This window comes from Phyllobates terribilis, unplaced genomic scaffold (assembly GCF_046119375.1).
Source record: "Phyllobates terribilis strain yellow unplaced genomic scaffold, ASM4611937v1 Scaffold_3__8_contigs__length_932513732, whole genome shotgun sequence".
NCBI lineage: Eukaryota > Metazoa > Chordata > Amphibia > Anura > Dendrobatidae > Phyllobates > Phyllobates terribilis.
In genome coordinates this window covers 169,270,443-169,283,084 of record NW_027362763.1, presented here as the reverse complement: position 1 = coordinate 169,283,084, position 12,642 = coordinate 169,270,443, and the positions used below count along the sequence as shown (strand labels likewise).

The window sequence follows — 12,642 nt, the reverse complement described above, 5'->3', positions numbered from 1 at the left end:
CATCACTCTCCATCCAGCATCCAGGCTCTAAAAGAGGTTGTTCTTGAAGACTGATAAGAGTGATGTTGTAATATGTCTCCAACTTGTTAATTCCATTCCTAAAAGACTTGGTGCTGTCCACAAAAATCATGGAGGTCATATAAAATAATAGATTTAATATGAAAATGCTAGATGTAGTAGTTTTTGATGGGAGGTGGATTCATTTTTGCATCAACTAATTTGAGTAAAACTGAAGATTTTGTAATGAAAGTTATATTATTAACCTAGCTTTCATGTTATGGGTTAATAAAATGTTCTATGAAACTCAGTCCTATAAAAATTTTGGAAATTGTTCTTGTGTTCAGTGAGATACTAATGAAAATCTTACTCTTCATTAATTTATACTATAAATTATTCTTATTCTGGATTATAGGCTATAGCACAAATCGTTTCCACCTAGACAGAAGGCACCAGGCTGTCAATTATCAATCTCTAGTACAGAGGGGGTTTAATAAAGAGTAATGAACCATTTAGACAAGCCAATAAATTGGGGAATGACCAGTCTAGCAAGGCCGAAAAAAACACTTGAAATAGAAAAACTCTCATTCGACAGGCGTGATGATTTTTGAACTGGCTTAAAAATCCTCGTTCTAGGCAGTACATTGCTCATTGCCCCATGTAAAGAGGTGATATGCGGTGGAAACCATGATATTCTATGAGCACAGAACTATCTTATTAATGATCATTCTGTCTAAAAATATAAGTAAATGACAACTTACCAGATCCTATATAGCCCACCGGCGGTCGTTTAATGGCATGGATCAAGCCATGTAAACCCAGCATAAGTATTTTGACTCCAGGGCATGGTGTAGTCCAATATAAACCCTGCATCAATTCATGAAATTAATTATGATCATTTAGCCAAGCTAATTAATATTTTTCCATGCAAATATTCCATTTTTTGATGATTTTATCCAGTGCTGAATAAACCTGAAACCTCATTTGGCAAAAGGCCAGCTCCTCATATTGCTAATGGTTTCCATATGATGCTCATCTCCAATTCGTAGTCTACTCCTTCTGAGATTGGACAACTGCATGGGATAATTCTTTCCTACTGGCAGATAATATTCAGAGAGATCATGTGCCAAAGTCTTCATCATGTTACACGAGGCGAAATTCATATTGCTTTTCAATTGACCCAATGAATGTGTTCAGTGTAATTCATGCGGTTCATTAAACATTAGCACATCTGTTCTCTTAGAATAGACTCCAAGAAATGCAGGGGGTCGTCACCAGACTCCACTAATGCTTACATGAACTGTTTTGCTTCAGGTGTCTATCAATGCCAGATTACTGCATAGGGGAATAGATTTTCTGAACTGTCATTTAAACCTGTCTTCCACTCATATTGACCGAGTCTACAATTTCATCCTGTGGTCTTTTTTTGCCTTCCAGCCTGCCTTCCAGGGTATTATAAGGCTTTACTGACGGATGCCATTTGTACACTGTGCCCGGCCCACAGCTTCTCCGTGCAGCACAGCTCCGCTGAGTGCACTTGTGAAAAAGGCTTCTACAGGGCAGAAACGGACCCCAAGTCTATGCCTTGTTCACGTGAGTTGTGTTTTTTCTGTTTTTTTTTTTTTCAAAAAGATTTTGAAAAATATTTTGCCAGGATAGAAACAAATTAAGAGGATCCTCTGTGCTGGTGATGGGGATCCCAGAGAATAATCCAGGAGACAAGGTAGACTTAATGTGGTTTTATTATCAATGCATTTCAAAGTCATTCGACTTCTTCACCAGGATATAACCACAGTATTTTGTAATTCATAAATAAATGAGCAAATACTGGTTAAGCCTTTATGGTAAATGCTATCAATAAAATATTTTGAAGAAACTGGAATTACAAAAAGCGCAATAAGGTTTTACCTGAGGACAAAAGAGAGACCAAAGGTAATGGTACTCACCTGGTGTGGTTTTGTACCCAAAACCACTAAAAGGCTCAAGGTTGCTGCAGACCCACAGCTTGGAGAAAATTTAAATAATAAAATAAAAGGGTTAATTCTGCGCTGCCGGTATGGAAAGATAAGAGGAGAAAAATGTCCAGGAACGCGTTTTGAAGTTTCAAACTTCTTCATCAGGACAAAACCACATAACATTGTGGTTTTGTCTTGATGAAGAAGTTTAAAACTTCGAAATGCGTTGACTATTAAAACCGCGTTCCTGGACATTTTCCTCCTCTTATCTTTCCATATTGGCATCAATTAAATATTGAAGTTTTTAGACTAGCAATTTAGCCCTCACAAACAGCTTCCGTTTCTTATCTTGTAGAGATTGCTTTTCAGCTTGTGCTGTGTACACCCAGAGTAAGTCATCTCATTATTATTAGATAGCAGCATTGGGAAATATAAAGATGACAATGGATAACACAATGGACAAAAGGGATGGACACAGCTCAGTTATTCCTTCTTTTCCCTATAAAGTCACCTCTGTACGTATTACAGAGCATGCCCACAATACTGTCCCAGATAAGAAAATTGCTAATATGTCCAGGACAGTGTTATAAATCAAATCTCTGCAATTACTATTGAAGCAAATCGAGAGAGAGAGAGTTTGGTCACCAAATATCTTGTGTGTAATATCATCCATATGAGGGGGGAACCATTTTACGAACTGCTTGTCCGATTCTTGAACTACAGAGTTGTTCATTAGAGTTGAAAATCAATGGTAGTGAAACTAAAGGATTATTATCACTCAAACTGAGAACCCTTATATTATTACCCCATTTACTAAGCACCCCCTAACCCTATAGGTCACTAAGTCCTATCTATCCATATGGGTCAATCACCTGGTACAAGCTCTAATAATGCACACCTTAAAGCTAATACACTATTAAAGCTAACTTTAAAGAAGACATATCAGCTCCTAACATATCTGTTTTACCAATTAATTGTGGCCTCCGTGTAATAACAATGCAGGAGAATTTGTTTTTACCATTCCGCAATGTTTAGTTCCTCTCTAATTCCATCTGGTAATAAATTGACCCACTGTGACTCTGTCCAACCAGTCTGGACACACGGGGAAATGGACAACGGGAAATGGAAACACCCAGTTGTTAGTTTATTCATGAATTTCCTGGAGGAATATCAGAAGAACGGCACAACCTAAAGTTATATGAAATTAGATTTTAGCATTATTATTTTAAGGGTTAATTATTTACTAAAGCAGACATGTCGTGGAGCTTGCAGATCCTCTTTAAATTCACTACACCATTTTTGCCACCTCAGTATCGTAGTAGGACAACCCCTGGCAAAAATTATGGAATCACCGGGCTCGGAGGATGTTCATTCAGTTGTTTAATGTTGTTGAAAAAAAGCAGATCACAGACATGGCACAAAACTAAAGTAATTTCAAATGGCAACTTTAGGGCTTTAAGAAACACTAAAAGAAATCAAGATTAAAAATGTGGTACTCAGTAAGGGTCATTTTTTTTCAGACCAAGCAGAGGGAAAAAATTATGGAATCACTCAATTCTGAGGAAAAAAATATGGAATCATGAAAAACAAACACACAAAAGAACACTCCAATACATCACTAGTATTTTGTTGCACCACCTCTGGCTTTAATAACAGCTTGCAGTCTCAGAGGCATGGACTTAATAAGTGACAAACAGTACTCTTCATCAATCTGGCTCCAACTTTCTCTGATTGCTGTTGCGAGATCAGCTTTGCAGGTTGGAGCCTTGTCATGGACCATTTTCTTCAACTTCCACCAAAGATTTTCAATTGGATTGAGATCTGGACTATTTGCAGGCCATGACATTGACCTTATGTGTCTTCTTTCAAGGAATGTTTTCACAGTTTTTGCTCTACGGCAGGATAAATTATCATCTTGAAAAATTATGTCATCATCCCCAAACATCCTTTCAATTGAAGGGATAAGAAAACTGTCCAAAATATCAATGTAAACTTGGCCATTTATTGAAGATGTAATTACAGCCATCTCCCCAGTGCCTTTACCTGACATGCAGCCGCATATCATCAATGACTGTGGAAATTTGCATGTTCTCTTCATGTAGTCATCTTTATAAATCTCATTGGAACGGCCCCAAACAAAAGTTCTAGCATCATCACCTTGCCCAATGCAGATTCGCGATTCATCATTGAATTTGACTTTCATCCAGTCATCCACAGTCCACGATTGATTTTCCTTAGCCCATTGTAACCTTGTTTTTTTCTGTTTAGGTGTTAATGATGGCTTTTGTTTAGCTGTTCTGTATGTAAATCCCATTTCCTTTAGGCGGTTTCTTACAGTTCGGTCAAAGACATACACTCCAGTTTCCTCCCATTCATTCCTCATTTGTTTTGTTGTGCATTTCCTCTTTTGGAGACATATTGCTTTAAGTTTCCGGTCTTGACGCTTTGATGTCTTCCTTGGTCTACCAGTATGTTTGCCTTTAAAAACCTTCTCATGTTGTTTGTATTTGGTCCAGATTTTAGACACAGCTGACTGTGAACAACCAACATCTTTTGCAACATTGCGTGATGATTTACCTTCTTTTAAGAGTTTGATAATCCTCTCCTTTGTTTCAATTGACATCGCTCGTGTTGGAGCCATGATTCATGTCAGTCCACTTGGTGCAACAGCTCTCCAAGGTGTGATCACTCCTTTTTAGATGCGGACTAACGAGCAGATCTAATTTGATGCAGGTGTTAGTTTTGGAAATGAAAATTTACAGTGTGATTCCATAATTTTTTCCTCAGAATTGAGTGATTCCATAATTTGTTCCCTCTGCTTGGTCTGAAAAAAATGACCCTTACTGAGTACCACATTTTTAATCTTGATTTCTTTTAGTGTTTCTTAAAGCCCTAAAGTTGCCATTTGAAATGACTTTAGTTTTGTGCCATGTCTGTGATCTGCTTTTTTTCAACAACATTAAACACCTGAATGAACATCCTCCGAGACCAGTGATTCCATAATTTTTGCCAGGGGTTGTATGTTTTCTTAAGATACGAAATTTCTTAAACCTTTGACTATCAATATAGAAAGTAATTTGCTCCACTACCCGTCCACTGATTGCTGCTTTGGCCAAAGGCAGGCTTCATATACATACTAGTCTCTCTGCCAGCTGTGTTTCCAAATTTCCATCCTCTGCTATATTATGTATTATTATCTAGAAAGAGATGATTTTCCAGATGAAACTACTATTGTATTCCATATCAGACATGTCACTCTTGAACCAGCCAGCAGCAATTACCAGGCTTTATGGTAGATACAGTAGCCCCACACAAGTAAAGTGATGGAAGGCAACTCTACATTCTATGTATTAATGGCAGACAGGCTTTCGCGTAGTTGGACGTGGTATATTAAAGGCACACTCAGGAATTGTATATTAAAGTACTAATCATGTAGTGTTTGTGAAACTTAATAGTACCAATCCATCAGATGTAGCTTAGCCTCTTCCATCTGCTCAGCCCTTTGTTTCGTAATGCAAGATGATAATAACTCGCTGATGCATCATAAAGAGCAAGTTAAAAGTGATATAAATGCATGTACGCTCCCCAGCATTAATGCTCGGCAGCTGTGCTTCTCACTTATGTGCAGCTATACATATATATATCACGCCTGAAATTACTCTCTTGTGCCGTACAGACCGGGAGCTTACTCTCTAAGGACTAGTACTTGGCTTCTTTTTCTAATATTGCAGCAGATGACTCCATTTTGATAGTCTCATAGGACTGATATCAGGGTGGTCCAATAGACTCCACTGCTGGTGATACTCTGCAAAATGGCCGCCATATCTTTCTTTATGAGCATAAGAGTCTAAACTGCATTGCTGTAAAGTTAACCTAGTCCAGATAGCAGTTCTAGGACCTTACTAGATTATATATTATAGGTATGTTAGGTGTCTCACGACCATCTTGCATGCAGTTTATGGAAATTTGAGGTGAAGTCTAATGTTATCATTAATATATTTCACAATCCTATCACTTCTGATAAGGCCGGGGTCACTTGTCCATATGTTCCCTCATCCGAGAGAATTGGGACGATTGGTAACCTTTCGAGACTACTCATGTCTCTTCTTCAGGCTTAGTATTGGGTGAAGAGACCTGAGTAGTCTCAAAAGCTGCTATCTGTTACCATCTTTTCAGTTAGCCATTAAAAGGACAGCACAAAATCCCATGGGGGTAACCCAAAAGGATAGAACAGGTGCAATGATACTTCAAGTAATATAAAAATTATATTTATTCAAATTATTAAAACACAGTAAAATAAAAGGCAAGGTAACCTCAAGAACACAACTGGTTCGGCCTATGTATTGTATGTTAGGACGTAAATCTTCAATCTCGTGGTAAAGAGATGTTATGCTAATGGCAGCAATAGTTAACATAAATATAAGTATGTATAATGCAAGAAGATAGTATTCAAAAATATGGATGGTAAAAGGCTACATTTTGGTATTATACAAGGAGCAATAGGTGGGAATCAGTAATTCAGAATCATACTAATAGGATCTATTGTATATAGTATACATTCCAACTCATACTGTGTCCATGTATTAGACCATATGGCAACATATGGAGAAGCAACATAACCAAATAACAGCATATCAAGGAATATAAAACGAATGATTAATAATTACATACTTATAGAAAAAGGTTTGCCTGACCAGAGTGTTCAAAGCCCCAACGTGTTTCACCCTGCTTCCTCAGGGGGCATCATAGGGGTGAATAGACCTGAGTAATCTCGAAAGCTTGTTATTTGTTACCATCTTTTCAGTTTGCCATTAAAAGGGATCAACCACTGAGGACTCTCAAATTTTAATATATTTCTATCTACTAGCTAACATGGTACAAAGATATATTTTTCTTGTATCAGATTAGACAAAAATATTGAGGTGGCTATTGCCCAAAGTTTGAGTGATTATACATTGGATGGTGTGGAAGAAGTTAAAATGTCTGTAAGACCCGAATCAGGCGAGCATATGAAAAATCGTCAGATTTAAATCCTACAAAAATGGTCGATTTTCATCTGTATTACATCTGTTTGTCATCCATATATCCATTTTTATATCCGTATGACATCAATTTTATATATCAGAAGTAATATAATGCACGTGATCAAATACAGATTCCTATGTTAATAAGGGCAATGTAACTTTGAAAATCAGATGTCATACAGCTGATCCGTATGGGATCTGATTTTTTTTAAGCGCAAAAAGGCCCCAATTTATCGAAGCTTTTACATCAGAAAACTGATGTATAAAGCTTTAAAAAACCACAACATTTTTGTGCAACGTGAGGCTGCTCAAAAATTTTCTGACTTTTTGTGTTTTCACACCATAACTACCCAGCTCTGACAAAGTGAGAAGTACAAGAAAAGATACTGCTTGGCTAAATTGGAAGGCTTTGACCCAACTCTGGGGGTTTGATAACTTTAATGTGAGTAATCCCCTTCCGCCAGAGCATTTATCAGAGGCATCTCATCCAATCAACCAACACCTTGTACTGTACTGACTGTAAGACAAGAACCGAGACAGGTGTCTACAGATGGGTGTCTGGTTTAGCTAATTTAAGACAAGAAAGGACAGTGCCTCTTTATGGGTGCTATATACATATAGGTCCATAGCAAAGAACATGTTAGGGATCCATAGACAACAGAATAATATTAGACCCCCAACTGATAGTTGCAAAATAAATTTAATATTGCATTCCATAATGTCAGCACACCTCATTTCACTCTTCTTGAAAATCCTCCTACTAAGTAGATCAGATCAGAGCTATCTTTAGGCGGACAATCTAGAAAATATAGTATGCATTTTCTGCATGATCTGATCCATTGTCAGCCATGCTTATTAAGACTGACATCCTAACATTATATAAATTTAGTGCATGCGAGTGGGCGAGTTTCTGCATTATTTCTGCTCCAACTGATTGTCTTTTTTGTTTAATACTTTCCATACAAATAATTCCAAATATTGGAAAATTGCACTAGTGGAATGCAATGTAAAAATGAAAAAGAATTATTTAAACATTGCACAGGCTCTCTGGTGATGTTACATGTGGTGATATACAAGCACATTAATTATAACACCTTGTGATCATACTAGAAATTAATGATTCAAAGTCGCCGCTAGTGTTAACGTATGGGGAATGTAAAATCACGTGTACATTTTCTATGTGAGTTTGCTAAATTGCAAGTGCATGAAACAAAAAAATACTAATATAGGTAACTCTAGCATTGATAGCGCGTGATATAGCACTACAATCAATCACAGAAGCAAAGTGCAATAATTTGGCCAAAAAATATACAGTTTGTATAAAATATAACAAAAATGAATAAAAAAGAATAAGAAATAATAATGTTGCAGGGCTTTAGTAAATTATTTCAAAATGATGCAGTTCTTCGTTAGCATCTTAGATGTTACAACCGTATGACCTAAAATGGATCGAAAGGCAATGTACATTTTCTTAAATAATAATAAATAATAAATCTTTATAACAGGAGCTCATTTTCCATTGGCGCTGTGACAATGATACATCTTCAGTATTAGGTTATATTCAGATGACGATCTGTTGCAGACAACATCGATCAATTTAGCTCAGATTTTGTTTTGGTCATTAATAATTTGCTAACTTTTCCTTATGTTCCCGCACCCTTTCAAGACTTTGTTTACAAGCTCCTTTGAAAATGAATCACTTCTGGCATTCAGAGAATAGACCATTGGCAACCGTTCAGATTACACTGGGTACGCTCTTGTCTGGCTTCTCTCCAGAGTGAACGAACAAGGGAGTGTCCTTTGTCAGAAACCTGATAGACTCACTTGCGATGAGGCCTCTGATAGCGGAACCCTTAGATCACTTTTGTGACAGGAAGATAAATTGCCGGAGAGGTTTGGTATACTGGAATGAATGGGACAGAGGTTGAGTTTTCCAGCAGAAACTGTCATAAAATCTATGTTTCTATCAGGAAATGATTAATGGTGTCCCTTTAAAAGCCTGGTTATGATAAATAGTGCCTGTCTCTTAAAGGTTATCTACTCTTGTGTCACTGATGGGTTCTTGGACAGGTGTGCTTCTCTCCAATTCACTTTCCCTGGTAAATGTCACCATCTCCTTATCTTCTCTATCTTCTTTAAGGTCTACCATCTGCTCCACATAATCCAGTATCGACTGTCAATGAGACATCCGTCATTATGGAGTGGAGCCCCCCAGAGGATACAGGAGGTCGGAAGGATGTCACATATAACATCCACTGCAGAAGATGCCAACTAGAAGGACAGAAATGTAGCCCATGCGGAAGTGGGATCCATTATATACCAAGGCAGTTTGGTTTGTCCCACCCTCGCGTGCTCATCACAGACCTGCTGCCTTACACCAACTACACGTTTGATATTGAGGCTTTAAATGGGGTCTCTGAGCTAAGCTCTGGAGCTAAGCAATTTATATCTGTCAATATTACCACAAGTCAAGTAGGTGAGAAATCTTCCTTTAATGTACAAATGGAGGTGTCTTTGGTTCCAAATGGTGTTAATATCAAAACTCTTTGTGCAAATTACTATTGATAAAGCATAGTATGTTAGATCTCAATGCATGTCATTGGTGGGCATTGTAGGGGCTTGAAGGTTTCAAAAGTAATTACCTACTGAACATAATTGTTTTTTTTTTCTAAATTGTAAAAACACCCATAGAATTAAAGTTGCCATGGCTCACGACTGTCATGCGCTTGACCTTCTTCAAACAAAGATCAAACTCAATACCGAGTAGATTCGTGTACCATGCATCACATTTATTCTCTGTTGTTTTACACATTGAGTACATTTTATGCAGAGTAGAAAACACACAATCATGTTCATGGACATATTTCCATTGAACAGAAAAATATGAGCTTACACAAGTAAACGGTATGGATGCGAGATATTGAAAGGGTTGTATGCCACGGGTAATCAGCTTCGGTTAGAAGTCCATGGTTCCTTCACAGTAAGTTGACTGCTTGGACCCCTGGAGGTCAGCTGTGTAAGCTAACAAGTGTTCATTTGTCACACAGCGCCATCACAGGTGAAATAAAGGATTACATAATGAAACACAGTTAAACATTAGGCTGTCCTCGTAATGTAAGGACTCGTTGGCTCCTTCAGATTGAGAGAAGCACTTGGTAACACTGGCCAATAAATAAGGGCGATTGTGGGACCTCTTGTCTATCACAATGCCCAAACAGGGTATTGGAAAATAGATTCTATAAACCAGAACTTTACAGAGACTATGAAAATGTTCCCAGATTCTAAAATATTATATATTAAAATCACACATTGTCTTCCTTCTGTGATTTTTAATTGATGGTGGGCTATAATTTAACTTACACCATAGTTTATTGAGCTGTCCTTACAGGTTTTTACTATACCTCATGGCAATCAAAAGTAAAATGTTTGAATTAATTGATAAAATGTGCAAAATAAATACAAATTTACAAGAAAACCTGTAGATTCATTCTGCCTGAACCACGGACAGCATAAATTCTAGCTGAGTTATTGCAGACCTATCAGTTATGGGGAGTCGGGCATGTTGAAGCCACAAGAGACCTGCTCCACCGGCTGTACAAAGTTTGCCTGATCTGAAATACTGGAAGGAAACATACCCAGCTGCAATAACGCAAGCATTTTCTGATTCATGTTGCCCCTGGTTTGGACAGCATGAATCTCCTATCAGGTTCTCTTTAAATAAGTCCTGAAGTTTGTGTAAAATAATTTCATAAAATATCTATAATGTGTGTAAGAGCTCTGTTTCATTTTTATACTGAGATTCAAATCCAATCAAGATCCAATTTCTCCTTAAATAAGATAAGGAGTGAAATCAGAAATTCTGCTCCAAATCTCCCTTTATTAGGCAGAGCAGAGCGCGGACACGTAATGGAAACCTGTTGCTCGGTTTATGCTGCCCAAACCACAGGCAGCATGAATCTGAACCTGACTGCAATCATGTATGATTTTTCTCTGTAATGCTACATTGAGAGAAAGCATAGTTTAAGGAAACACACTCATCAAAGTTTTTATCCTCTTAATATACTGCAATCATCATATTAAATAGCACTGTGTACTTACAATTGCTCATTTTGCCTTTCTACCTTTTCTCTACTCTATGTAGAAACAGGAAACAGGAAGTCTCTTGTCCTTGCATTTATTGTTCCCCTCTTCAACTCCTGACCCAGATTCTCCCCCTGCCTGGGACTTTTGCAGTGACTCATGACTCATACAAGGAAAATTGACCTCCTGTTTCTACATAGAGCTTAGAAGGATTCAGCTAATCAGTTTTTAATCAGGTGATGTCATAGACCTAATGGAAGAGAGAAGAATTACTGGGTAAAAAGGCAAAATGAGCAATTGTAAGTACACAGTGCCATATAATATGACAATTGCAGTATATTAAGGAGGAAATTTGATGGCAGGAGTGCTTCTGTAAAGATCCTGAAAGAGATAGTAGTAAGAGATGAGATTAGTCCAGCGCTGACCACGGATTACTTTTTCCCACACCACTCTAGGTCTCTCCTGATGTACACATGTGGGAGAGACCTGTTAATCACCTGGAGCGAAGGAGAGAGAAACTGATTGAGGTGGCCCTGGACTAGTCTCATCTCTTCCTAGAGTCAGATCATTAAACTATGTTTTCTCTGAAACACCGGAGCTTTTCAGAAAATAACATACCTGGCTCCTATTGTACAGCACTGCTCTGATTCATCCAACCCAGTTTGGCCGCATGGATCAAGTGACAGGTTCCTTTTATTCATTTAAAAGGGCCCTGTATAATACCACATGTCTCCTACAGTGGCCATTGTGGGAGAAATGTGCATCCACCTAAAGCTTTGTCATTTTCAACTACTGGATCCACAGGGATTAGGTGATCGACAGCATTTTCTCAGTTAAAGAAAGGATTTATGTTTGGGCCAATTTTTGGCTTCTTCAAAATGTTCATATCATTCTACTTGATACATGATACATATAAACTAGACAACAAATTAATGCCCATAGCAATCAACAAAACATTTAATTGAGGATCTGTCACGTGTCTGTTATGATGAGTGGCTATATTCTTTCACAAAGTGACAATTCTCAAGCACCTTTAACCGCTTCCCGACCGCCCACTGTAGATAAACCTCCGCGCTGCCTGGGCTCTGTGCAGCGCGGACGTTTAAAAACGGTGGGTGGTCCCGCGGCGCTCAGGACCCCCAGGGTCTTGCAAGCACTGCAGGAGCGGTGCAGAGCGATAGCTCTGACAGGGAACATCATCGGGACCTGATTGGATCAGGCCCCAGTGATGTTAACCCTTTGCTGTCTTCTATATGCCGCGATCTATAGTGATCGCGGCATATAGAAGACAGCAGGAGGAGAGGGGGTCGTCCACTTACCTCTCCGATGACCCCTGATACCTTCCAGGACCTTGGGTTGCTATGGCAGCTGGAGGTCACATGACCGCCTCCAGCTCTGCCATATATGGTGTCCTGCCTGGCTCAGCCTGCAGCTGAAGCCAGGCAGGAGACTCTGACTGTGAAACAGTCAGTGAAGATCTCATGTAATGTAATATATGTCTATTATATTACATGAGATCAGGGATCAGAAAAATAAAAATTAATGTCCCATACAGGGACTAAGTAAAAATGTAAAAAAAAAGTAAA

At 38.3% G+C, this 12,642-nt stretch overlaps 1 protein-coding gene across 5 annotated transcripts in view; it reads left to right on the top strand.

Moving 5' to 3' along the window:
- Window positions 1-12,642, top strand: part of LOC141258951 (ephrin type-A receptor 3-like) — a 349,962-nt gene that overhangs the window by 185,235 nt on the left and 152,085 nt on the right. For all 5 annotated transcript variants that reach the window (XM_073674263.1, XM_073674264.1, XM_073674261.1 and 2 more), the window contains 2 exons: window positions 1,435-1,590; window positions 9,117-9,452. In XM_073674263.1, the coding sequence (XP_073530364.1) occupies window positions 1,435-1,590; window positions 9,117-9,452 (492 nt within the window). The remainder of the gene's footprint in view (window positions 1-1,434; window positions 1,591-9,116; window positions 9,453-12,642) is intronic.